A 27,469-nucleotide genomic window follows, 5' to 3' on the forward strand; every position below is an offset into this window, starting at 1 on the left:
TTGCTAAAACAGGTACTGCTTTTCTGTAAGAAGGCCCAAATTCCTTCTTCACCGCTATCTTTTCCCTGACTAGATACCCAATCTTTGGAATCCAGACAGGTCTTGTTGGGACAGGTGGTTTTTCTTTAGTGGCTGTTGGCTTTTGTGTTGTGTTACTCAGATTTCTTCTTTTTTCATTTAAGTCCTGTAAAACAGCCAAATGATCTTTGACATCAAAGGGTTTTTGTTCCACCACTGAAGTTTGACAATAAAGATCTTCGATTATCATTCCAGTACCAAACAGTAATTCATAAGGAGTGATTCCCCCCAGAGAATTTCTTGGCAGATTGTTAAGACTACGTTGGACCCTTATTAAATGTTTGACCCACGCATCACCCGCGCCTAATACCTTAGCTGTTATCGATTGCTTTATGTCACGATTTTTTCTTTCCACTACCGCATTACCCTCAGGATGGAAGGGACTAGAATACCGCAATGCAACGCCCAAGCTAACCATGGCCTCCTTGTAAGCTCGAGAGCTTAACGCAGGACCCTGATCAGAATGTATCGTGCCGATTGCGTATGTGCAGATAAAGACTCGCAAATCCTTTATAACAGTTCTGGCGTCAGCCGAGCGCTGGGGCCATAACCAAATAAATCTTGTGCTAGTAGTTGTGGGATCGCATCTGTCTGTAGGGACGTCTGCGTGTAGATAGCCGAAAGCTGTCTAACAGTGATATCTGAACTGGGCTGGCTACACTGTAGTCAGGTATCTGGTGGCTGTCAAAGCTATGATAGCTGTAACCGGTATCACAGTTTATTCCAAATTCGTAAACTCTGATGCCCATTTCTGACCACCACTATATCTCTGCTAACTCTATAAGAGATTTCAAGATCCCTTGATGTATCAGACCATCTCCCATATGTTCTTCTTGAACCAAGTAATCTCTCCGATTCCTGTTTGGAATTACTCTGCCCCCCACTCAGGGATTCGAGCAAAAGGAATGGAGTTTGCATCAATTATGTATGTATAAGTGAGTGGATAGTTTAGAGGTAACGCTGCATGATTGGCATCCATTGAGGCTTTTCCTGCTAATAGCATTTCACCATCTATTACTCTTTTTGAGCGAGCTATTGTAACTACGGAAGCCGTTTGCACAGCTGCCTTCGCGGCCAATGAATTCCCTGCAATGTGAACGCCATCACGCTGATAACTCAGTGTATGTATCACGTGAGTCTTTTGTAGTTCTTTCTGTAAAAGAACTACTTGTTCCCAAAGCGGTTTATGCTTGATTGTGCCACCTTTTGAATTTTTGAACCCGTTTTTAACCCAGTTCTGCAAATGTTTGCTGTAAGATTCAACGCAGAAATACGAATCGCACACTATGAGTGTGGGGAATTCGCGATCGGTATTTTCAAGCGCCATATTTAAAGCCTGTAGTTCAGCTCGCTGAGCTGTACAGTCTCCGAGTGATTGAGTTTTAGTGACCATAGGTCTGAATTTGCCTTCGCGACAGCGACCTTTAACAATCGCGCATGCAGCACTATAGGCTTGTTTACCCCCAATTATGGGCTGTGCTGATCTGTCTGTATATATTATACAGCCGTAATGTTCAAGAGGCAGAATTTCGGTCGACAGAGGACATTCGTGTTCGTATTGGAGAACTTCTTGTGTTTTCAAGCTGGGGTGAAAAACGTATTAAACGTCTGTCGCAGCAAGAGAGTTAACCCATTGTATCCATCTCTGATGTAGAGCTTTAGCATTTGGGATGCTTGCTTTCGTCACTGCCTCTAAGGCAGGTACAGGTGTAACGATCATTATGCGTTTACCCAGCCTGAGAGCTCTCTCTTTTGCTACTGCAGTTTGAACCGCTGTCAGAATTTTTTCAGTAGAAGTGAACTTCATTTCAGCTTGTGTGTACAAGTGTGATTTGTATGCTATTGGTACCGTTTCTCCTTCATTAAAGGTCAGGTACGTGAATCCGCAACTCCCTGGGATGATTCGGATCACAAGATTGCGCACATTTTTGCGTGTCTGTAGCTGTGTTTTTGTTAACATGTCTGTTTGGACTGAACTCAGAATTTCTGTGTGTTTTTGAGTCCAATTTGTTGGCTTAAAATCAGGTTTGATTAGTTCGTAGAGAGGTCTAACCCTTTCTGCGTAATTTAGAACATAAGTTCTTCCAAAATTTAGGAAACCTAGAATAGACTGCAAGTTTTTCAGCATTTTTGGAGTTTGGAGCAGCGCACACTTCTCTAGAAAGTTTGCTGCCAGGCTTTTGCCTTCACTTGATAACTCATATCCTAGAAATAGGACATTGAGGTGGGCAATTTGTGATTTCTTAAAATTGAATTTATACCTTTTAGATGCGAACCCAAGTATTCCATGAACACTGGAGCTGGATTTCTCGGCAAGAAAAAAGACAGCGTCCCTCTCAGTGCGTCCGTTGGAGGGTCGGCTTCCTTGGGCACTTGCTGCTGCAAGACGTTGGGCAAGTAGATAGTCGATCTGCTCCAAACCACCTGACTGGGCAAACCTGAGCATATTTATACTTTGAAGGTGCCGAGTTTGACGCATGTTTGGACTTAATAACGTCACTCAAAGGCTAATTTCTTGGAAAACGCCAGGGGTTCTTGGAGAACTTAATATTCAAGCAGGGGGAAGTCTCTAGCTGCTGAAGGCAGGTTTTTCCAAGAAATCATTGGTGATTCTCGGAACTTAGTGGAATCAGAAAAATTACACTAGGGTCCTAGATTCATTTACAACACCTTACTTGTGGGGCCCCTAGCATGCTCCTAAGGTTGTTTTGAATTTGGAAGACAGTGTTTCTCGATGCACCACGACTCCTTTAAAGAATTCTCCCCATTGAACTCAATCCAGCCAAATGAGACGTCTTCCTGGTACTGGAATGTCAGAAGACAAAATGCACTGGGGAGGGCGTCAAGGAAGAACTAAATGAACCAATGAGGGCTAGGTGGATACCTGTTCAGTGCTATAAATACTAGACTGCAAGGGGTGGATTGAAGCCAGGAATGCAAGTAACAGGGTGGCTAGGTATGGAAGCATACACCAGGACAGTAAATAGCAAGATGCACTTACAGAAGGACTATATTCACAAAGATGCATTGGGGAGGTTTGTGGCTTGACAGGACTACATGTACCATGGAAAATAAGGCAGGAATCACCTTAAGGATACAAGTACTAGGATGCACTGCGGTGGGATTTACAGCAGGACTACAATAACAACAATGCACTGGGGTCAGAGTTTACATTTGGGTTGCAAGCACGAGGTTGCATTGGAGATGCAGCTTACAGCAAAACACTGTAGGATCACAAAATTATGGCATACAGACAAGAGTCAAAAAGATCACTCACCTGCAACACTTTAACTTCTCCTGAGGAAATAACAAATTAACATAACTTGATATATAAAAGGATTAAGCATGTGTAAGTCTGGATGGAGAGATGACACCAGCACAAGGATATAGAACCTTCCACTGCTAAGGTGGCCAGACAGAGGACAATGGTGGAAAGATATTGAACATTCCACTTCCTTATGGGATTGGTTGAGGAATATGCAGTTTATCACGCCAGGAGTTTGATGATCCACTGTGATGGTTAACAGCAACATTTAAAAAAGTATGGGGCCCAATCACTGAGCCATTTTGGAGCACACAAAATAGTCCTCTTTCACGTACTCTTATATGCCTTATGAATTGGTGCCAAAACATCTAAAATGGGATTGTTACAGAAATATTAACGGATATATATATATATATATATATATATATATATATATATATATATATTACCTACTGGCGGTCGCCAGTAGGTAGTTATAGTTAGGATAATTTTCAATGTTAAATCTCAACATTCTATTTTGAATAACTTTGGCGCCGGTTGACGAATCTGCCTGAAATTTTCAGGAAAATGGTCTCATGGCGGTCCGGTCCTTCCCTGAAAGTTTGGGGGGGATTCGTCAAGCGGGGGCCGAGATAAAAGGGGGGTCCCAAAACGCGTTTTCCCCATGTTAATTTCCATAGGGCGGTCGATTTCACTTTTAGCTCGAACGGCTGAATGGATTTCCACCAAACTTGGCAAAATTGTAGGGACTGGTAGCCCGATGTGCCTTTGCTATGTCTCAAGATATGTGCTCCAGTGGATTTTGAGTAATTTAGGTTCAAAAAAATATATATATCTAGAGCAGCGCTCCTGTACGCGCACCGGTGAGCGCTCCAGGCGCGACACGCGACTTGCGCGCAGGAAGCTGATTGGATCTCAGTTGTCTGTAAACATTCTAAACAGTCTGGAGCGGCCGCCATCTTGTGTCTCGGTAAAATCGAGACACAAGAGGTGGCTAAAAGAAAGGGGGAAATGACAATAAGGGGGAAGAGTACACCCCCTCCGACCCCCTAGTTTTGATGTGGGGGCCATTAAAGGGCCCCGCGGGGCCTCAAAAAAAAATTATTTTTTTTCGATTTCCGCGGGGGGCGCACCCGGTACGCGTACCGGGGAGCTTACTGAGGAGCGTACTAAGGAGATAAAAAATGACAGATTTTTTTCACAAAAAAATGCATTTTTTTATAAATTAGAGGTAGTTCTGAAAAGAACTTTTTTTTTCTTCTTTTTGTTGTTTTATATTTTTTTGTGTTTTTTGAACTTTTTGAACTTTTTTTGGCTTTTTAAAACAATTTTATAATTTTTTTGGATTTTTGTCAAGGGAAAAACAAAAAACAGGGATTCAAAAACGGCTCAACAGGAGCAAAAAAATGTGAAAATTTAGGGACTGTCAGGGCAGCGGTGTTGCTGTTTCTTTAGGGCAATAAGTTCAACACTCTGCTCCCCATAGCAGAGCAGTTCGTTACACTCCGTGCACAGAAATTTGATGCCTGCAAACTCTGGCTGTATGTTAGGGACCATTCTTCTACGGGATGGTCCCGAAGGTGTTGCTCCACCAGTGGAGGTGCTGCCGCCATCTGTGGGTAATTTCCGTGCCAGGTCTCTGACACTCTCCCTCGCAAAGTTGTTTGGGTGTCTTCTTTTGACATGCCTGATTAAATTGGCATTTCCAAAACTATATTTTTTCAGAGGATTGCCTCTGGATAAAGTACTACCACATATTTTGCAGGTTACTTTTGGAGCGTTGACTTTTTTTTCACCTTCAGGGATGTTATAAAATTTCCAGATGAAATGGATTTTTTTCTTCTGCGTAGGAGGGTCCTCATCTACAAATGCATCTGAATCACTGCTGGATGACTCTCTTGCAGCCATTGCTGTAGATCAGGAAAGTAGGAGATGAAGATAGTACACAGAACAGCTCTTGCTCTCTCCAAGTACAAAGCAATAGTGAAGGAAATGGGTGGGGATTTCATTCTTTGTAAAAAAAACTGTTAGCAACCAATGAAAAGTGTTATTTTAGGGTCACATGACCCGACGCGCTTACGCTGCGCGCTTCGGAGCACTTCCGGTGCGTTTACGCGGCGCGAACGGAGGCGCTTCCGGGGCGCAAACGTGGCGCGATCGTAGGCGCTTCCGGGTGCGTTTACGCGGCGCGATCTAAGGCGCTTCCGGGGCGCACATATGACGCGACCGTAGGCGCTTCTGCGTGCGTTTACGAGGCGCGAGCGTAGGCGCTTCCGAGGGCACTTACGTTGCGCGCCGAAGTGATGTCATCAAACTTTTACAGAAATGCATAATCATTTTCCTTATTAAAAAAAACTGATTTTATTTGTATAGTACGAAAAGTTTTGCATTATTATTAACTTTTCATTCATATTTTTTTTCACGAACGACAATAGCGCTCCGGGTGCGCTTTCTGCTAAGCTCACCGGAAAGCTTACGGGAGCGCTTAGCTGAAAGCTTCCCGGAGCGCGCACCAAGAGCGCAAAAGAAAAAAATATATAAAAAAAAGAATACTTACAAAAAAACAGCAAATTGTAAAAAAAAAAAGGATACAAACTCGATATAGAAAGGAATTAGCATTTAAAAAACCTATGAAATTCACTGAAAAAACCATAGGTTTCACACCAGTTATAGTTAGGAATTAGCATTTAAAAAACCTATTAAATTCACTGAAAAAACCATAGGTTTGACCCCAGTTATAGTTAGCTGGAAATTTTACTGATATAAAACCATTGAAATTCACACGTTATAGTTAGTCGGACTCACTATAACTTGCGCGTGCAATGCACTGCTGATGACATCACATATTACATCACTCATGACATGGTCAGTGACATCACTCATGACATCACTGATGACACCATCCAGTGAATATGTGCCTTTCTGAAAAAGTAAATATTAGTGAGTAATGTTTAAATATTTAAATATATATATTAGTGTTTCACTTTGTGTATAAGTGGCTACATGTGTTGGTAAGTAGCTACATGCGTATGTATATGGGTTATTAGATGTTTCTCTTAGTATCAGTATGAGTGTCTATATGGTTTGGTGGGGGTATTACTTAGCACATAGATGCATGAGTGACTGACTCTCTGTTTCTATGTGTTTTGAAGACAGCATATGTGCAGGACTGTATGGGCGGATGAGTGTGTATATGTGTTTGTTAGTGAGTGAATGACTGTCTCACTAGTGTCTTTATCAGTAACGACATATGTTTTAATCTAGTATATGTGAATATTGATGTATATAAGTGAGTATATGTGAGAGTAAGAGATTGAAAGAGTTCCTGTTTAAATAAGTATGTGTTTCTATAAGTGATTGTTTAAGAGAATAAATATGTGTAATTTTCAATAGAAGTAAGGTGGAAGTGTGTGTATAACTCTATATTCAAATAAATGGATGTTCAATAGTTTATTTGCACGTGTGAGTATGTGTGTGAGTAACTTTTCAATGATTGTCGGTGTGTAACAGGATGTATAGGTGTATCACTTCATATGATGAGTGAGTATATGTATGAGTGGATGTGTATATAGATGGTGGAATTACTGAATTACTTGTTGTAACTGATATAGGTATCTCCATTTTTTAAAAAAATTTCAGTTTCTATTTTTGAATATGTGTCTCAAGGGTTACATTATAGTGAAAGGAGGTCTGTCACTATGTCACAAGGATGGTGTCATGAGTGATGTCACTGACCATGTCATGAGTGATGTAATATGTGATGTCATCAGCAGTGCATTGCACGCGCAAGTTATAGTGAGTCCGACTAACTATAACGTGTGAATTTCAATGGTTTTATATCAGTAAAATTTCCAGCTAACTATAACTGGGGTCAAACCTATGGTTTTTTCAGTGAATTTAATAGGTTTTTTAAATGCTAATTCCTAACTATAACTGGTGTGAAACCTATGGTTTTTTCAGTGAATATATATATATATATATATATATATTTTGTTTTGCAATTTGTACAAATAGAGAGGAATGTACCCTCTTTGCACACTTACAAATAGTGAAGTGGATGTTTCACAAATACTCACAAAGGCATGTAGGAGTGCCTAAAAACGTAATTCTATAGTACTACTTCTCAGAATTGGCTCCTATATTGATAATCAATAATCTGAGGTAAGCCTCAAGGAAATTAGTTAAATAGTCAAATATAAAAGGCTAAAGAAGTAAACAATTTCCCAATCTGCAATTGTCTTATAAATCGTTCACGTTTTTATACCTTCTACAATTGAAAATATTATTGAGCTTTGTGATTAATATTTATTTGTATTTTGTACAGTTAAATGAAAAGATATTTGATACAAAAAAAGAGAATGAAACATTAAGGACAAGACTGTTAACACAAGTCTTGAGCTTCGGGTGCTGTGAAACAATGATTGGTTACAGCTTGCCTATGAATTTTTCTTCACAGTTTAAAACACAGCCTCATAATTGTAAAACAGAAATGTTTCAGATCAGTAGAATAATTTCATGAACAGCATTCATCACGAAAAACACCTGAGGATCATTACCTACCGACGTGCAGCACTTATCCTACCAAGTTAAAATTGCCCAATTGAAAAACAATCATAAAAGATGTTAAGCTTTTATTTCTGGTTTTGTGACGGAATGAAATGCTTAGTTTATTGAAATAAAAAAGTGCAGGGGCTAAAGGTTTATTTTTAGAATACCAATGCTTGGTTTTCTGGTGATACTGAGGATACCTAGACTTGATTCCACTGCATGCTTTCTTCCACCACATTGTACTTCCAGTCTCTTTATTGAAATCTTAAGTTTCTTTTCCTTCTTCATTCTCTCTTTTCAGAGTCTCTCTCTTGATCTAGGTCCAGTGGCAGCTCGCAGTGGGAGTGCTGCGGACCTTGAGGCGGGGCAGGGGAGGGGCAGGGTGGAGGGGTAGTGGAGTTGGACAAACGACGTCCATGACTAAAGTAGATAAATAAATAAATAAAACTATTTACCTTAGGCTCGCTGCATCGCCGAGTTGGCGATGCAGCGAGCGCAAGGTAAATCGTTGTATTTATTTATTTATTTACTGACATTACTTGTGGAGCCCTGCAAAAAATTATATTTGGGGCTTGTACAGGCGCCATACATGTATGCTGACATCAGTTGCTTTTGAGGCGGTCTACGACCCCAGATGCAATGCCCCAATATCAAATGATTTGGTACCAGTGTGCGGATTCCTATACCTGGCATCTTATTACAGAATAGAGTCCATTACACAGAATGTGGAGGATGAGAGGGTTGGTGAAGAATCTGACGTTAGGCAAAGTCTCTACCAGAAAGAGCGTCACCAAAAGGTACGTAACTTGTTCTTCTGATAAAGTGTTCTAACCGCAGATTCCACGCTTTTTGAATAGATACAAAAGCGGTACCTATTTGTAGGTGGGTGTGTGAATGTTCTCAAACCAGAAAGCAGCGGCGGCTCCTCCACCATGGAGGAGGAGCGTCGTTCCACTGCCTGGCATAGAGCTAGCAAACGAAAAATGAAACGATGTTCTAGCATTGTTTTATTTTTCGTTTGCCGACTCTGAGCCACCTTGTGCAGGGAGTGGCAGGGCATTGGAGGGGGCAGAGGAGTGCTTGTGCACTCCGTAAGTACGCATGTGCGTTCGGTTGGCCTTCTCAGGCTGACCAAACTACACATGTGAACTTAGGTTTCTCCAGCTCGACTGCATTCAGCAGCCGACTGGGGAAACCCCACAGTCCATGACCTGAGCGGAGCCTCTTTCCTGCCCTCTCAGCTCAGCCCTGCAGTGTGGGAATTGGAAGGGAGTCTGTCCCAGGGGCTGCTGGGACCAGGAAGAGGACAGCAGGAGCAACCCGACACTGGAGGCGGCTGGCAGCTTCAGGTACGTTTTAAAAAATTATTATTAATACGTCCCTCTGCGCGTTTCCCCCACCCTACCCCTCCACCCGCCTACCACCCTTTGTTAGTGGCGGCCGCCACTGCCAAGGTCCTGTACAACTGAGTGGGTGAAATGCCCCTCTTGGCAAACCTGGCTGTCCAAACATTAGTGCTTTGTAAATATATGGAGAGATGCCCATGCAGCTTATTGGCAGATGTCCAGGACAGGAATTCCACGTGCCAATGCAGTGGTAATAGCTTTGGTCCTGGTGGAATGAGCTTGCAGTCCTTCTGGACCTGCTTTCTGGGCAATGCATAGCTGATCTTAATGAAGAATATGATCCAGTGGGAGATGGTCTTTTCTGCACGGCCTTGCCTTTTGTTACTCCGGCGCGCCTCTGAAAGAGCTGAGTGCCCACTCGTTGTTCTCTGGTACAATTGATGTAAAAGTTCTTTTGGGGTCCAAACAATGGAGCCTCTCCTTCTCCTTAGAAAGGTAAAGCAGGCATGGTGATGGTTTGTCTGATGTGGAACTGCGCCACAACTTTTGGCAAGAAGGATACGGTCGTCCACAAAGCCAGTTTGTCTAGAAAGAAGTGGTGTAGGGCAGATTGACGTACAGAGCCTGCAGATCACTCATTGGCCAGGCCGTGTTAGGGCAATGAGGACACTAACTTGAGTGTAAGAAGCCGCAAAGAACAGCAGTGAAGAGGCTCAAAGGGAGTGCACCTCAGAAATGTGAGGATCATGGTATAGTCCCACTGTGGCATGGCAGTGGGAAAGGAAGGAAATAAGTGTTGTAGGTCTCAATCGCACTCACTGTGTGCTCTGTATATCTTCCTACCCGGTCATCCTCTGCTGTCCCCACCAATCCCAGTCCTGATCTGCTTTCTTTCTTTTTTATAAAAATCCTGCCACTCTTCCTTTTCTTTCCTGTCTATCACTGCTCACTGCTGTGTCATTTAGCATCGTTCTGTTGCTCCCCTAATCTCTGTTGCTTACCCACCCCGTCCCTCCTTTCCTGTTCCATTTTTTTTATTTTTTATTTCAAAGTATTTTATTGATTTTTTTTTATAATCTAAGACATTAGCAATTCTGTCACAAGGTTAGCCATTCGTAGTTTGTACAACAGTCTTTACAGTCACTTCGAAACATATGAATGGCTAACCCCACCTGACGTGGCTTAGTGAGAACATGAAAGAAGGTGAAAGAAAAAAGCAGGTGAGAAAGGGGTGAAAGAAACGCTCTTTATTTGTGAGACTTATAATCGCCTGACCAAGCTGCCAGATCACTGGCTTGCTTGTGGCGAGATAGGGAGACAAGTCAGTCCAACCGATCCGCAGGGCCATAGTGATTGAGCTCAGTTATGTTCTTTTTACTGCACGTAAAGGGGGTCAGCGGGGGTGTCACCGAGAAGAATTGGTTTCATGGGGGTTCGTAAAAGTCTAGGTATGTGTTGAGTGACTTCCACATCCCTCTGGTTACTGGTCTCCAGGGTGAGTTCTGTAGTGCAATGTTGTCTGCACCTCTGAGGTGCGTAATCCAGTTGAACCAGCCTGTTCTATTTTGCTTGGGCGGGGCCAGTAACTGCAAATTGCTGCTAAGATGCTCCTTTGTAGAAAATTAATTACTAGGCAATTTTATTTTTTTTACCTTACAACTACAAGCTGTGCGTTCACTGTCTTGCAATGGTGATTTAAAAGTAAAACAAAAATGGCTGCTGCAGCATCATGCTGCATATGTGTGCGTGCATGTCGACACATGCATGTGAATACATTGTGGGACTGGTAATGCCTTTTTTCTTTAACTTGTTTCCTTTCATTTTTCTGTTTCATTTTGCTGATGCTGCTGAGCATTGGCAACTAACATTGGGAAGCCACAAGGTGGGAGTGGCGTGATCAATCAGCTTTGCTAATGCTTGTTTATCTAGTTTGGGAAAAGAACAAGGTATTCGACGACTTCGGAGGGCTGGAAGAGGTCCCCCGCTACACGGCGGAGGAGGGCACTGGACATCGAATGCTGTCTCATACTTTGCGACCTATTGTTCCACTACACCTCCCCGCCCGAACTCTCTCACTCAACCTTTCAGTACTGTTATTAATTGCACATCACAGGGACAGCTGAAATTCCAGGAGCCTAGTCCCGACAGCTCGACGACTTCGAAGGGCTGGAAGAGGTCCCCCGCTACACGGCGGAGGAGGGCACTGGACATCGAATGCTGTCTCATACTATGTGACCTATTGTTCCACCTGTCTGTCTATGGTCCCCCAGGTACTTCTCTTGTAAAGCGCTCTGATATCCGCAAGGATCTTGTCCGCGCTATATAAAACTTTCTAAATAAATAAATAAATAAATTTGGATTCTATATTTAAACCTTCTGCACAGTTTCTTTTTCAATTACATGGGACACATCTAAGTGAGCATTTTCAGTCATTCGAAGCATGGATAAACAAAAAAGGGACAGGTGTTCTGGCAGGTGTTAAACACCAGCAAAACAAAATTGAAAGTCCCTGGTTCCAGCGGCCATGCTAAGAGAGTATTTATCAGCCGTACAGATGTGACAGTCGGTGAGATAATTACTCAATTTCAAAAGAAAGAAAAAGCCCTGGTAATCCAGATAAGCAATCACAGAGGAGGATCATATGGTTGTACGACGGTACAACACATGCAATTACTTCGCATGCCTTTGACACACATTTGTTTACGCGTATGTTTTTACCACGAATATGTATTTAAAACGCATGCCAATACCACGCATTGTTTTTAGATTTAAAAACAATGTATTTGTGGGGGGAGAACCCCCACCCTCCCCAACTTAGCTTGAAAGCGTGGTATTGGCATGCGTTTTAAATACATATTCGCTGTCACAACATGCGCACAAAAAATGCTTGGTAAAGGCACAACAAGGTAAAATCATCGTTCTAAAGGCTGTTTCCCGTATTAAACAGTGAAAAGATCATACTTTGGAACATTTATGTTTTTAGCAGAGTGCTAAAGAGCCTTTTCACTTATGTGGGCTCCCACTGAATGATTACTGTAAGCTGGGGACCCCCATTGAGTCATATTGGACGCTGGGGACCCCCGGGTTAAGCAATTCTATGATTTGAACTTCAAAACAATACACAAAAATACAAAAACAATTATACAGCAAACACATGCTTAAATTGTTTGATTCTTTATTTGTATATAATGTATTCATTGTAATGTATTAAATGTAATATTAATTAATTTGGTACGACAGTCGTGTACAGATAGTTTGTGGAATTGGCACAGCCTCACAGCTTTCCATATTTATGAATGAATGACTCAGGGGACTGTCACAGCAGTTCAGAACCTTTCACCTCTAGGGTTACATAATTCAGAAACAAGCAGATTGATACACCAGGACTATGTGGACCAGGGGATTGAAGTCTGGGATGTGGGGGGTGATATATATTGTGCACGCGTGTTCATTTGTTCAATGTACATTATCCTTCATCTCCAGAACTGGATTTACTGTGTAGACTATTTGTGCTGGTGGACTGGTTCAAAGCCGCTTCTGGAACTCTTATTGGCCTGTTTTTGAATAGCACAGTATGCACTTTTTCCAAGGCCACTTTGTGCTGTTTAATGTCTCAGAAATGCAAGCTGTTGCCTGCTGGATGATGTGGGCTATCTCAGAGGATCTTGCCTTGTAAATGTCCACCAAACCTGCTTAAGTGTCATGTTCTTTGAGGACTGGATGCATTTGGGAATTACCACTGGATGTAAGAGTCACCCATAATCAAGACTGTGTAGGTAGGTATAAGTGATCCGATACTGCATTGGTAGGAAAGTTCAAGTCGCAGTGATTGGTGTGAAGTAGTGCTGTGAATACACAGGGCAGCAGGATATGTAATGTCCTCTTCTGCAGGATCAAGCCTACGATGATGTTGGGTTTTGGGTTATTAGATACAAATTAAATGTATCATATTCTCCCCCACACCCTAACCACACACATGAAAACAGAGGACAGCTAGATTTTAGTTAGATCTTCTAGTACCCACAAAGCTAGAGCCTCCTTGTGGATTTTGAAGTTCTAGCCTTTTAGCACATTAGTAGATTTTCCCATTGGCCTGTCCATTTGGGTATAATTTAAAGAATATTTAACTAATAGTAAAGAGCTCATACCCTGCCAGTGGCTGTTGCTTTGCTCCGTAGCCTCCGTTTCGGTCGGCGTCCCAGGGTCAGAAAACTCGATGTACTTTTTCCTAAAGGGAAAAAAATAAAATGTTAAACTTCAAAGTCTAGAAGAGATTGTGCGTGTAAGGTGAAGATGATCTTGGTGGAGGAAAAATACCCCTACAAAGTTCCTTGCACACCCCCATATTAATGAGCACAGTGATGAAAACTAACCATCATCCCATCCGATATCCAGTCCAGAGAGCTCCAGCCGGGCAGAGAGAGAGAAACAACAGACGATGGACAGGCAAGACCATCGGCTTAGTCTTACAGTGTTGTGGCTAAACAAGGATGGAACATTTCAGAAAGACAAGAGTCGAGGAAGTCCTATTTCAAACATTCCAGGGAGACCATGAGCAGAATCCTACAACAATCCCATTGGACTCCATGTGAAGTAGATGTTATTAAGTCAAGCAGGTCACACTATTACCATGATCTAGTCTCAGGCAAGGTCCTATTTATTTAGTTATTACAGGGGCTGGTATGCCACCTTCTGGTTACTTCAGAGCACTAATTGCAAATATATCAGCTTCCAAGATGTTAGTACATTTTTTGGGAGGGTCATACTTCGTGCACCCTGGTACAGATCTATAATTTGTAATCAATAATCCAGTTCATAGAGCGGGTTATGGAAAATATGAAGGGGATTATTTTTATTGGCTAATGGGTAGGATGAACAAACTAGATCTTCTTTGTCTAATCCAGACCAAAACACAAGTGGATGTTCAGTCTGCCCCATGACAAACACTGCAACAATGTATATACTAGATTGGTATTATTATGATAATTGTCCCCTCGGGTTTTCATGGTTTGTGACCATTTTGGGTTAGTTGGTTATTGTATATGTGAGAGTTTCAATTTAGGGTCAGATGTACAAAGCCATTTTGCCATTGTAAACGACATGACTCGCAAAATAAGAAGGTTTGTGACTGCAACAAGTATTTTTCTAATTACTAGATGCTGTTGGCAGTTTAAGAGGTTGTGGCCGGTCATTCCTGGGATCACTGCCTACTCCCTCTAATGCTTTTCAAAATCGGAAACTTTTTTAATACAGCATCGATTCCTTTAAGGATATATTTCCCAGTTGGGTATGCAAACAGAGGGTTGGTAGTCTGCTGTTCCTTGCAGGCCAATCACAGAGTGGGTCACAAATAGTGACCTGGCTAATTAATATTCATTAGGTAGGTCATTTTCTTACCAATGAGTCACTTGAGATTTTGCGATGAGACATCTTAGGGTACAGGTTGCACTGGAAAATTCAGGACTGGTTGCAAAACGTCTGTGTGCAGTTTGTGACCACTTTCTTCAACCACTCTTTTCATGCATCTGATTCTAAGTCTTTGCAGGCATAGTTTGTGACTTGTGTGATAGATTGGTTGTGAAATTATATTGTGGCTAGCATCAACAGAAAACCGATGAGTCTAGTGGCTGGCAGGTCACACCATTGGGAAAAAGGTGCATTTGACCAGGTGACAGTGGGGAATGGTCTTTCAGCTAGCTGGTAGATAGTAGTTATAATGCCATTGTCTTTAGATTAGAATTGGGCATAGTAACGTGGCACACGTCACACTGCTAAGCTGTTGTTCTTGCCATCAGGTACCATGATTTGCCTTCACCATCTACTCCCACTATGGAGATAGTCTTGTGGATAGAAGGTGGCACTGCAGAGCTGGGCTTGGTGCCTAGGGGTCTGAATGCGAAGATGGTTTTGTAGAAGGAAACACAGGATCTAATGTATATGTTGGCAGTATGTGTCCTCCTTTGCAACTCAATACACATACCACCAACATAATGGTCTGCCCGCCCGACTTAGATGCATGCGGGCCATGGGCTGGATATTGCAGTGACTACTCCATCACTGTCATAACCAAATATCTCTGACAGCCCACTGGAGTAAGAGCCTTTGGAGGAATAGCTATATGTATGCCCACCCAAGCCAGATGGGTGGACATATAGCAACTTTTTTTCTGTCCTTCATCACCAGGCAAACCCTGGCAGTGAGGGACAGTAAAATGCAAATAATGCCCCCCTCGCCATAGGAGAGGACTCCCATGGCGAAGGAGCACTACTTTGTTTTATTTTAAAAAAGAACATTTCAATGCGGGATTTTCTTTATGAAAAACCCCAAAAGAAAACTGTTTGGTGCAGGGCTGCATCATGCCGACGCAGCCCTGCACCAAACAGCGAAATGTATTGATAGAAACCACTGTCATGGGGGTTCCTGTCAGTGCATTATAAATGATCGCCTGCTTGGCAGTCATTTATAAATTTGGTGGTAATTCTCCTGGTGGAACGATGGGCCAGATGCCAAATAATAAATTCGGCCACTATGAATGAAAATGTGACAGTAAAGGCTGTGTTAGGAGGGGTGGTCATAGGCACTTTACTTTCTGGAGTTGGTTCTGTAGCAGGCAGTTCTGAGGCTAAAGCTGTCCTGCAACGGTATGAGGGTGACGCTGTGACAGTTAGTTCAGTGCGAGATGGAGCTGTAGTGGCAGATTGGTGGGTAGAGAACGCCTCTAGCTAGCAGCACCTGTGGTGATGGGGCAGGGCTAAATGATAGTACAGGAACAAGATATTGTGCAAGTAAATCACAGTATAAGAGCAGACAGGAAACAAGTCAGAGTGTAGGGATTGTGTTGTAGCAAACATATGTGAGTAAGGATGGTGTTGTGCCATGCTGATCACCAGGTGGTGCAGAGCTTTTGCATTAACGTTGGCTTTTGGGTGGTTTTCAAAGGCTGGTAATTCCCTTGCCCCGCGGAGCTCAATTAGGCCCGCTAAGGGAACTCCCTCTAAACCCTGGTACAGCCTAGAACTCAAGAATTAAAACACGAATGCAAGATTCTTGAGCGAGCATGGCACCGCCGTGACTACTGCCCTGCGGCCAAGCTGAAGTTCAGAGCCAAGCAAAAAATCTTTTATGAGGCCCTTTCTCAGGCTAAAAGGGAATTTTTCACTACACGTATCGACTCTGCTAAAAACAATGCTGAGGACATAATAATAATAATAATAATCTTTATTTGGATAAAAGAAAAATATCCTTAAAAGCATTTCACAATAGATCAGCAGGTCGGCACATTGTAATATGAAGTTCCGAAACATTTTTTTGCAATAGTTGATCAATAAAAATCGTCCGAAGCCTGTTGCACAATTTCTGTTGTACATTAATAATGAAGCAATTTTATAATAGCCAACAGTAACACTTAGTACTAGGGCAAAATAATTTGATGCACTGACATATGGGTGCTTACAATTCATAAAAACCAAACAAATTTAAAAGAGAGAACTACTTGTGCAAAAACACAATCCAAATGGATAGGTCGCTAGTCAGTAACACAGGTATGATAAAATGCGACTAGTTGTAAACAATTTTTGTTTTTTTTGTTTTTATAAAACTTGAGGCTAAAATGCAGCTTAAATTAGACAGCTATACAGGGTAGAACAGGGGTTACTGGTCCTACCGCCTTAACCATAAAGGTGCGGTATGCATGCCGAATGTAGATTGTAAAGGCAATATTTAGAGCTGTATTTTCGGGGCACAGGGAGGTGATGATTGCCTGTCTACAGGTCCGAACGTCCAACCTGTTCCACTCTGCTTTGAGATTGCGTCTACGTTGGGACATGAGGGCGGGACATAGGCAGACCACGTGCTCTAGTTTTTCGGTTGCCTTGCCGCACCCTCTGCACGTTACATCTTCCGTGGTGCGCAGCAGTGTGGGCAAATCTTTTAAGAATCGCCAAATCCCCAATCTAATGGCCAGAAAACTGTGTTTTAAATGCAGTGAATAGGTGCAGGAGAGATAGGTAGCGGGGGATATGCGCCCATAGGAGTTCATGACTGACCATGCGTGACTGCGTTTAGAGAGGTGCGCTTTGTCAATAATGAGTGAGCACATTCTGACAGTTTTTTTATACAGAATTTGAATACGGTCGTGCTAGGGTTGAGGGCCCATAGGTCCCCCGCCGACATTTCACGAATAGAGCTGTGAAAAGGCGGCCATACGAGCCCCCTGGGTTTTTCTGGCTGATCTCAGACCAAAATAAGGACTCTAAAGTACCTGTATCTGCTTTTCTGAGTTTGTGACAGAGATTTAGGAATGTGCCAGTATTGGAGGCCTCGTAATTTAGTTAGCCCAGTTCTAGCCTGATCTGGGCAGCAGAGGCAGATTGGAGCAAATGGAGGACTTTTTTATAGATCTTGGTCTCAAGTTGGTTTAAGATTGTATTTAGTTTGCCCCTATATATCTCGATGCCATACGCTAAAGTAGGCCCACTTTTTGCTCTCAGGATTTCCAGTAGGAATGAGAGTGTTGGGCCGCATAGCTCTTTAGCAAGCTTAGATAAAGTGACTTGTAGGGTCGTGGCTTTTACTGCGAAATCGTTGCGCTGTTTGGAAAAGTTACCCCTAGAGTCAAAATGAACCCCCAGGTATTTATATGTGCGTCCTGTTGTTAAGCTTTTGTTGTTATATGACCACACACCACCGCAGTTGCGTTTTCTCCCGAAGGTCACGACATGGGTTTTCTTTAAGTTTACCTCGAGTTGGTTCTTAATTGTGTAGCTATGTAGCTTGTCTAAAAGCCTTTGAAGCCCGACCCGTGTAAGGCTGAAGAGAACCAGGTTGTCGGCATAGAGAAGATTGCTTATTGCAGAGCCTCCGACCTTAGTGGGGTGACTATTTATTTAGTCGAGTGTGACAGACAAATCTGCTATAAACAGGTTGAAGAGCAGGGGGGCCAGCACGCATCCCTGTTTGACACCTCTGTTTGTCATAATTTTCCATGAGAGATGCGTGCCAGACCCCAACTTCACCTGGACCCATGTGTGAGAGTACAGTTGGATTATCGCGTCTAGAAGTTTTTCTGGAATCCCCCATTTTTTTTTGTTTTTCCCATAGCGCTGCCCTTGGGACCCGATCAAACGCGGCCTTGAAGTCAACAAAACAACAGTACACAGACCTGGATGATGAAAGCGATTTGTCAATAATTATAGACAATGTGAATAGGTTGGTCATGGTCCCTGAGTTGGCCGTAAAGCCTGTTTGGTTCATTGGTATCAGTTTGTGCAGGTCCACCCATGCCCTCAGCTCCTTCAGTAGAATTCCTGCATAATGCTTGGCCTCGATGTCAAGGAGGGCAATTAATCTGTAATTACTTGGGGTGGCACGGAAGCCTGATTTATAAATCGGGTGAATTATTGCCCCACGCCAGGAGTCCGGAACAGTTGAAGTTCTCAGTGCAAAGTTGAACAAGTTGGTTAGGTGCCCCAACCAAAGAGCTATGTTGGATTTAAACAGACTCTGGGGTAAGCCGTTCGGGCCCGGGGCGCCGTCTGATCTTGCTTTTGACACTGCCTTGGTGACCATTTCTTGAGTGATCTGGAGATCTTCGCTGCAAGAGGCTACACATTTTGTGTTCTTCCACATGCAGGTGCTTGGGGGGCTTCTGCCTCTTTGAGTGAGCGGCTTCCTGTTGGCACTATGCTCTCCGGGGACCTAAAGTATTCAGTCAGAAAGGTGGCCCAGTCTGATTCCTGTATGTTTGCCGACCCGGCATTTGATGGCCCCGAATTAGAGCGATTGATTAAGGCCCAGAATTTTCTCGTATTGTGTTTTTTGCTTTCCCAAAGAAGTTTGGCCCAGAAATGATTTTGATGCCGTTGTTTGTCTTTTTGTGCGGCCATTCTGAATGATTTTTGCGCTGATTTGTACACGTGCCGGAGATCATTATTTCCTAGATTTTTTGTGAGCGCCCGCAGGGCGTTGTTCCTGGCTTTCTTCAGCGCCCTTGAATGGATTGAGAGTGAAAACTGCCGGATGGGGCTTGCATTTTGCTGATTCTGTTTGGCGGGAAAAAGTGTGACCAATTGTGAGCAGAGTGTCGTCCATATGGCAATCGGGAATTCTTGAGCGAGCATGGCAACACTGTGACTACTGCCCTGCGGCCAAGCTGAAGTTCAGAGCCAAGCAAAAAATCTTTTATGAGGCCATTTCTCAGGCTAAAAGGGAATTTTTCACTACACGTATCAACTCTGCTAAAAACAATGCTGAGGACATTTTCTCGATAGTACAGAGCTTTACGTCTCCTCTAGCCCAGGCTAGTGCATCTCCATCTTCAGTCACCTGGTGCAAGACTCTTTCTACATTTTTTTGGGACAAAATCCGCACGATTCAGGTGACTTTTTTACCAGGTGTTATTGAGATTGAGGCAAAGACCTCGCCTCTTCCGGTGGGCAATATACACTGCCTGGATCAATAAATCAATCAGGGTGTTTGTAAAGTGCACTACTCACCCGGGAGGATCTCAAGCTGGGGGGGTGGGGAGGGGGTGATAGCTCAGGGTCAGTCGAAGAGCCAGGTCTTGAGGTACTTCCTGAAAGTGTGCAGTGTTGGAGAGTGTCTGATGTTCAAAGGGAGCTCGTTCCATGTCTTGGCTGCGTTGTGAGAGAAGGCTCTCCCGCCTGTTCTGTTCCTGCGGATACAGGGAACCTCTGCCAGGGCAAGGTCGGCGGAGTGGAGGTTTCTCTTGGGTATGTGGAAGGATAGTCTTTTGTTGAGGTATTTGGGTCCGCTGTTGTTGAGGGATTTGTAGGCGTGGGTGAGGATTTTGAAGGTGGCCCTCTTCTTGACCGGTAGCCAGTGGAGGTCTCGTAGGTGTTGGGTCTTGTGCTCGTGGTGAGGAGTTCCTAGTATGAGTCTGGTGGCAACATTCTGGATGGTCTGGAGTCTGTGCAGGAGTGTTTTGTTGATACCGGCTTAGAGGGCATTTCCGTAGTCCAGTCTACTGGTGACGAGTGTGTGGTGACGGTCCTTCTGCAGTCGGAGGCGATCCACTTGAAGGTCTTGCAGAGGATGCGAAGTCAGTTGAAGCTGGTGGAGGCGACTAAGTTGATCTGGCAGTTCATGGAGAGGGAGGAGTCAAGGATGATGCTGAGGTTCCGAGCGTGGTCTGTAGGGGTGGGTGGGTTTCCGAGGGTGGAGGGCCACCAGGTGTTGTCCCAGGCAGAGTTAAGGGGACCAAGGATGAGGACTTCGGTTTTCTCTGAGTATAGCTTCAGGCAGCTGTCCTTCATCTAGGCTTCCTTGTTCTTCATGCCTTCCTGGAAGCATAGTTTGGTGTCTTCAGGATTCTTCGTGAGCGAGAGGATGAGCTGGGTGTTGTCGGCATAGGATATGATGCTGAGCCCGTGCTGTCTGACGATGGCAGCGAGGGGTGCCCTGTAGATGTTCAAGAGTGTGGGGCTGAGTGAGGATCCCGGGGTACTCCGCAGGTGATTTCCGTGGGTCTGGAGAGGAAAGGAGGGAGACGGATCCTCTGGGTTCTGTTAGAGAGGAAGGATTGGATCCAGTCGAGGGTGGCTCCTTGAATTCCCACGTCGTGCAGTCTGGCTGTGAGTGTGCGATATGAAACGGTGTCGAAAGCTGCGGCGAGGTCTAGCAGGATGAGAGCCGCGGTGTGTCCTTGGTTGAGTAGCATGCGGATGTCATCAGTAGCGGCGAGGAGGGCGGTCTCGGTGCTGTGGTTACTGTGGAATCCTGACTGGGAGGCGTCCAGGATGGAGTTCTCTTCTATGAAGGTGGTCAGTTGGGCGTTTACGATTCTCCCTGTGACTTTGGCTGCAAAGGGGAGGAGTGAGATGGGCCGGTTGTTTTTCAGGATGCCTTTATTCCAGTGAACTTGGCTGATTCCTTAAAATCCTGAAGAGCCTAAAGTCTGGCTTTCCTTCTGATCTCTGTCCGGCCAGGTTGCTAGAAGCGTTTATATTTAAAGGGTTGACCCAACGGCACTGGGACCTGGGTAGTCAAGTGTTACATACATAGGGGTCCCAGTTGGAACAGAATTGCGTACACAAAGGAAATTACTCTTGAAAAAATCAAGAAAATCGGTGTAGTATTTACAGAGAGATGTTTTTAATTCACATCCTCGGTTGTAGATTGGTTACACATACATTTCTCAAAATAGTGCAGGTGTCCTCGATGCCCAAAGGGGGGCACGGTGAAAGAGGGACAGGGGGGAAGGTAGTGCAGGTAGTGCGGGTATAGACAAGTTGCAAAAGAAATCGTGGGTGGTCATTTATACATTTTAGAAATGATACCACAGAGGCATATTCATATTGCCAAACAAATAATTACTCTCAGCATTCATAATCCTATACCAACAAATTAACACAACCAAAAAATGAGCTGCTGTTATTGGCTAGGCAACAGTAGGATTATGTCGACGTTTCGACCCCAAGGTTGTAGGCTGATTCTTGCCCTACTGCGGGGTCTTCATCAGGACCAGTGGGGACAGGGTGGTGAGGGGTTTGGGCGGGTACCTGTGATTAAAAAACGTGATGTTTTTAGACAGGGGAAGACATTACAGACAATTGAAAAGTGCCACCTGTGTCCGAAATAATTACCTAAAAGCCACTAGAATAGACGTGGCCCCTTCTACGAACGTGCGGAGGGCCCGAAGGCTCCGGAGAACAAGGAGAGCGTCAACCTACAAAAGTTAGGTTATTGTCAATTGAGTTCTAGATTAAAAATTGGAATCACGTCACCCACGAATGTGAAGTACATATTATGTGCCAACGATGAGGATAGCATCCAAACATTACCCAGCCGGGTTAAAAACAACAAAGAATTATAATCATATAACGAAGGGTGTCTCAACCAGAACACACAAAAGGGGTTGATCCACAAATTAAAGCTCAAGGGGTTAAATAGTCTTATCTTCTGTCCATACAAGTTAAGTCGGATCTAGGTTCAAAAGTCACATCTTAGTTTTAAGACACAGTATTACATTGGGAGAAAAATTGGGAGAAAATTACCCGAGGGGACGACCCTGGATGTCCTCTTTATACTCTTAGATATATTCAACCGTTGAGTGGACCCACTCTGGGGGCTGTTGGGACTATGGGCGGTATCCGAGCACAAATCTGTAATGAGCGGAGGGCCAGGCATTAAGATTACAATAATACGAGGGGAAACCTTTATACCTATCCAGGAGAAAGTGGCGGGAGACTTACCACGGATTACTAGGCAGTATCATTCAATGCACACCTCGTGTGGAAAGGTCGGAACTGAGAATCTCGCTATTATTTAAAGGAAAGGACACGTGTCCCTGCAGCAGCTAGATGCATGCTGCCGTGTTTTAACAAGGCCAATAGAAGAAAGACTTAGCGTTTAAGAGCGGGCCGGTGGAAAATAAGCTCTTCTCTGAAAACACTATAACAGTTGAATTTGTTGCCCAGGGGTAACTCACAAATTGTAAATGACTATAGGGAGTTCAATAAATGTGGGGAAAAAAGGGAGGGTTTTTTTCAGGGGTGTTGTTGGGAAATCCTTATTGGGCGTGCCATCTGTAATGAACCCATGGTTCCGAAATAACATAGGAGAGTCAAGGCCATACTAACGGCTTAAATAGCAAGTTGTTTACAATGCTAGTCATATAATACACATACATGAATACACATTACAATTGAAGACGGTGATGTTCATCTGTATTGGACCTGTAGAAAAATAAATAAATAAAAACAGCTCAAAAACAAAAGGAACTTCAGAAGTTTACAACGGCACACTCTTAGCAGGTACCCCCTTAGTTTAAACAAGCCAGTTGAGCATAACTAGTATCCTGTTCATTTAGTCCTTGTCGAATAGTATCCAAACGGGTCATCCATTTGCTTTCTCTAACATTAAGTACAGAAGCGATATTGCCACCCCTAGGGCCCAGGGAAACTTTCTCTAGTACCACCCATTGGAGTTCTTCTACAGTGTGTCCTGCCCTTCTATAGTGATCTACCAAGGGTGCTCCTGCCACTTCACACCTAATTCTGCTTTGGTGTTGGAGAATGCGTGCTTTTACCTTCTGCTGTGTTTGTCCTATATATGCTAAGCCACATGGGCATGTGATGCAAATTATTACACAGTTGGTATTGCAATTTGTGAACGTTTGAAGGTCTATTGTGAAATGTTTGTACTGGAACTGTTTGGTTTGTATGCAAAGTGGGCAAGCTTTGCAACTGGCACATTTAAAGTTGCCAACCATGGCAGGTAAATTCCACATAGCATGGATAGTGGGAGGCTCAGGGGTTTCGAGGAAGGAACGTACCACATGGTCTCTGATACTTTTCCATGTCTTGAAGGAATGCATCGGTAGTTGAGATTGTCCAATGTCATTAGCTACCAATGGCCAGTGTTTGTTGATTATTTTACGTATGTTGTTACTTTGTGTGCAATACGTAGTTACACAGATCATCCCCTCCATATGATCCTCCTTTTTCTGTTGTGGTGTGAGGAGTTCCTCTCTTGGGCTGTACCATGCTCGTTTCTGGGCTCTTTTCACCAGTCTGCGGGGGTAGCCTCTTTCCAATAATCGGGAGCTGAGATCTTCGGACTCTGTAAAATAATCATCTTTCTTAGAACAATTGCGTCTTATCCGCAAGAATTGTCCCATCGGCAAATTGTCTCTTAAACCTCTCGGGTGGTGGCTATTATACAGTAAAAGGGAGTTCCGTTCTGCCGGTTTTCGATATAGGGTGGTAGACAACTTGTTTGCTTCGTGAAAGATGGTGATGTCCAAAAAGTCGACCTTGTCACAGTTAGAATGCATGGTAAACTGGATATCTTGATTCTGCTGGTTCAGCCATAGGTAGAAACGATCAAGGATTTCTTTACTCCCGGTCCAGATCATCAAGACGTCATCGATGTAGCGCCACCACATCGTGACGTGCTCTCGGTAAGGGTTGGTGAGGCTGAACACGTGTTGCTGCTCATATTGGGCCATATAGATGATAGCCAAATCCAGTGCAAACGCAGCCCCCATTGCAACCCCTTTTGTTTGGATGTAGAACTTCCCTTGAAACATAAAGAAATTCTTCTTCATGGCAATGGTCAGCAGGGCAATAATGAACTCGGTTGGTACTCTCACAGGTGCTGTACGACCATCAAGTGCTCTTGTCATCACCTCAAGTGCTTCTGTTTGAGGGATGCTTGTATAAAGCGACACTATGTCGCAAGTCACCAATAGTTGGTTTGCAGGATCGAAGTCCATGTCATCTACCAAGTTAATGGTTTGCATCGTATCTCTAAGATACGTTGAGGTTCCTTCAGCTATAGGTTTCAAAAATACATCGATGTATTTGCAGAGAGGCTCCAAAATTGATCCACATCCCGAGACAATCGGACGTCCCGGGGGTTCCTGCATGTTTTTATGGATCTTGGGAAGGGTATATATAGTTGGAAGTCTAGGGTCACTCTGATTCCGATACTTAAATTCGAGGTCACTTACAAATCCTTGTTCTTTTCCCAGCTTAGTCACGGCCAGGATTTCTGTTGACAGTTCTCTTGAGGGGTCGCTGCGTAGTTGCTTATAGCTCACTCCATCTCCCAATTGTCTGAGGATCTCACTTTTGTACTTGTTGACATCTTGCACCACGATAGCTCCACCCTTATCTGCTGGTTTGCTCGCTATCGCCTTATTGTCTTTCAAAGTGGTCAGGGCTCGTCTTTCTTCATGATTCACATTCAATTTAGAGTGTTTGTATACTGATAATGTTCTTTCAACCTCATTGAGTACCATGTGTTCATAAGCCAGGATTTGGTTGGTCATCGTGCTTGCTGATGGTACAAAGGTTGATGGTACTCGGAGTCCAGTCACTGAGTTGGATTGAGAAGACGGACTGTTCTTGAAAAAAGTATCGCAATCTGATCTTACGAAAAAACTTCATTAGTTCTGTTTTGATACAGAACCGATTCGGGAAAGAAGTAGGCACAAAAGATAGTCCTTTAGTGAGTATATTGATCTCGTGATCATTCAGTGGATAGGAGGATAAGTTGACAACCGGACTTGGTCGATTCACTACCACCTGTAGACTTTGCGACGTGTTGCTATCTCCCCGTGACTCTCTTGAGGGAAGGTGACCTGCTTCGGAGTCTGTCCACGGCCTTTCTCCCAATACGAATTGTTGGAGAATTTCCCTCTTGGTGTGCCTCTCTGCCAATTACCTCTGCCTCGAGGTGGTCTCCATTGGCCCTCGCCAGCAACAACAGCCTTTTTTAGGCGAGGGCCAATGGAGACCACCTCGAGGCAGAGGGAATTGGCAGAGAGGCACACCAAGCAGGTCACCTTCCCTCAAGAGAGTCACGGGGAGATAGCAACACGTCGCAAAGTCTACAGGTGGTAGTGAATCGACCAAGTCCGGTTGTCAACTTATCCTCCTATCCACTGAATGATCACGAGATCAATATACTCACTAAAGGACTATCTTTTGTGCCTACATCTTTCCCGAATCGGTTCTGTATCAAAACAGAACTAATGAAGTTTTTTCGTAAGATCAGATTGCGATATTTTTTCAAGAACAGTCCGTTTTCTCAATCCAACTCAGTGACTGGACTCCGAGTACCATCAACCTTTGTACCATCAGCAAGCACGATGACCAACCAAATCCTGGCTTATGAACACATGGTACTCAATGAGGTTGAAAGAACATTATCAGTATACAAACACTCTAAATTGAATGTGAATCATGAAGAAAGACGAGCCCTGACCACTTTGAAAGACAATAAGGCGATAGTGATCAAAACAGCAGATAAGGGTGGAGCTATCGTGGTGCAAGATGTCAACAAGTACAAAAGTGAGATCCTCAGACAATTGGGAGATGGAGTGAGCTACAAGCAACTACGCAGTGACCCCTCAAGAGAACTGTCAACAGAAATCCTGGCCGTGACTAAGCTGGGAAAAGAACAAGGATTTGTAAGTGACCTCGAATTTAAGTATCTGAATCAGAGTGACCCTAGACTTCCAACTATATATACCCTTCCCAAGATCCATAAAAACATGCAGGAACCCCCGGGACGTCCGATTGTCTCGGGATGTGGATCAATTTTGGAGCCTCTCTGCAAATACATCGATGTATTTTTGAAACCTATAGCTGAAGGAACCTCAACGTATCTTAGAGATACGATGCAAACCATTAACTTGGTAGATGACATGGACTTCAATCCTGCAAACAAACTATTGGTGACTTGCGACATAGTGTCGCTTTATACAAGCATCCCTCAAACAGAAGCACTTGAGGTGATGACAAGAGCACTTGATGGTCGTACAGCACCTGTGAGAGTACCAACAGAGTTCATTATTGCCCTGCTGACCATTGCCATGAAGAAGAATTTCTTTATGTTTCAAGGGAAGTTCTACATCCAAACAAAAGGGGTTGCAATGGGGGCTACGTTTGCACCGGACTTGGCTATCATCTATATGGCCCAATATGAGCAGCAACACGTGTTCAGCCTCGCCAACCCTTACCGAGAGCACGTCACGATGTGGCGGCGCTACATCGATGACGTCTTGATGATCTGGACCGGGAGTAAAGAAATCCTTGATCGTTTCTACCTATGGCTGAACCAGCAGAATCAAGATATCCAGTTTACCATGCATTCTAACTGTGACAAGGTCGACTTTTTGGACATCACCATCTTTCACGAAGCAAACAAGTTGTCTACCACCCTATATCGAAAACCGGCAGAACGGAACTCCCTTTTACTGTATAATAGCCACCACCCGAGAGGTTTAAGAGACAATTTGCCGATTGGACAATTCTTGCGGATAAGACGCAATTGTTCTAAGAAAGATGATTATTTTACAGAGTCCGAAGATCTCAGCTCCCGATTATTGGAAAGAGGCTACCCCCGCAGACTGGTGAAAAGAGCCCAGAAACGAGCATGGTACAGCCCAAGAGAGGAACTCCTCACACCACAAGAGAAAAAGGAGGATCAAATGGAGAGGATGATCTGTGTAACTACGTATTGCACACAAAGTAACAACATACGTAAAATAATCAACAAACACTGGCCATTGGTAGCTAATGACATTGGACAATCTCAACTACCGATGCATTCCTTCAAGAAATCGAAAAGTATCAGAGACCATGTGGTACGTTCCTTCCTCGAAACCCCTGAGCCTCCCACTATCCATGCTATGTGGAATTTACCTGCCATGGTTGGCAACTTTAAATGTGGCAGTTGCAAAGCTTGCCCACTTTGCATACAA

The 27,469-nt window shown here is 43.7% G+C and overlaps 1 protein-coding gene across 1 annotated transcript in view; it reads right to left on the bottom strand.

The window, feature by feature from the left end:
* Positions 1-27,469, bottom strand: part of RASAL1 (RAS protein activator like 1) — an 871,242-nt gene that overhangs the window by 17,488 nt on the left and 826,285 nt on the right. The window contains exon 20 of the mRNA XM_086943242.1: positions 13,386-13,465. Within this exon, the coding sequence (XP_086799368.1) occupies positions 13,386-13,465 (80 nt within the window). The remainder of the gene's footprint in view (positions 1-13,385; positions 13,466-27,469) is intronic.

The sequence above is a fragment of the Lissotriton vulgaris genome, chromosome 11 (genome assembly GCF_964263255.1).
Source record: "Lissotriton vulgaris chromosome 11, aLisVul1.2, whole genome shotgun sequence".
NCBI lineage: Eukaryota > Metazoa > Chordata > Amphibia > Caudata > Salamandridae > Lissotriton > Lissotriton vulgaris.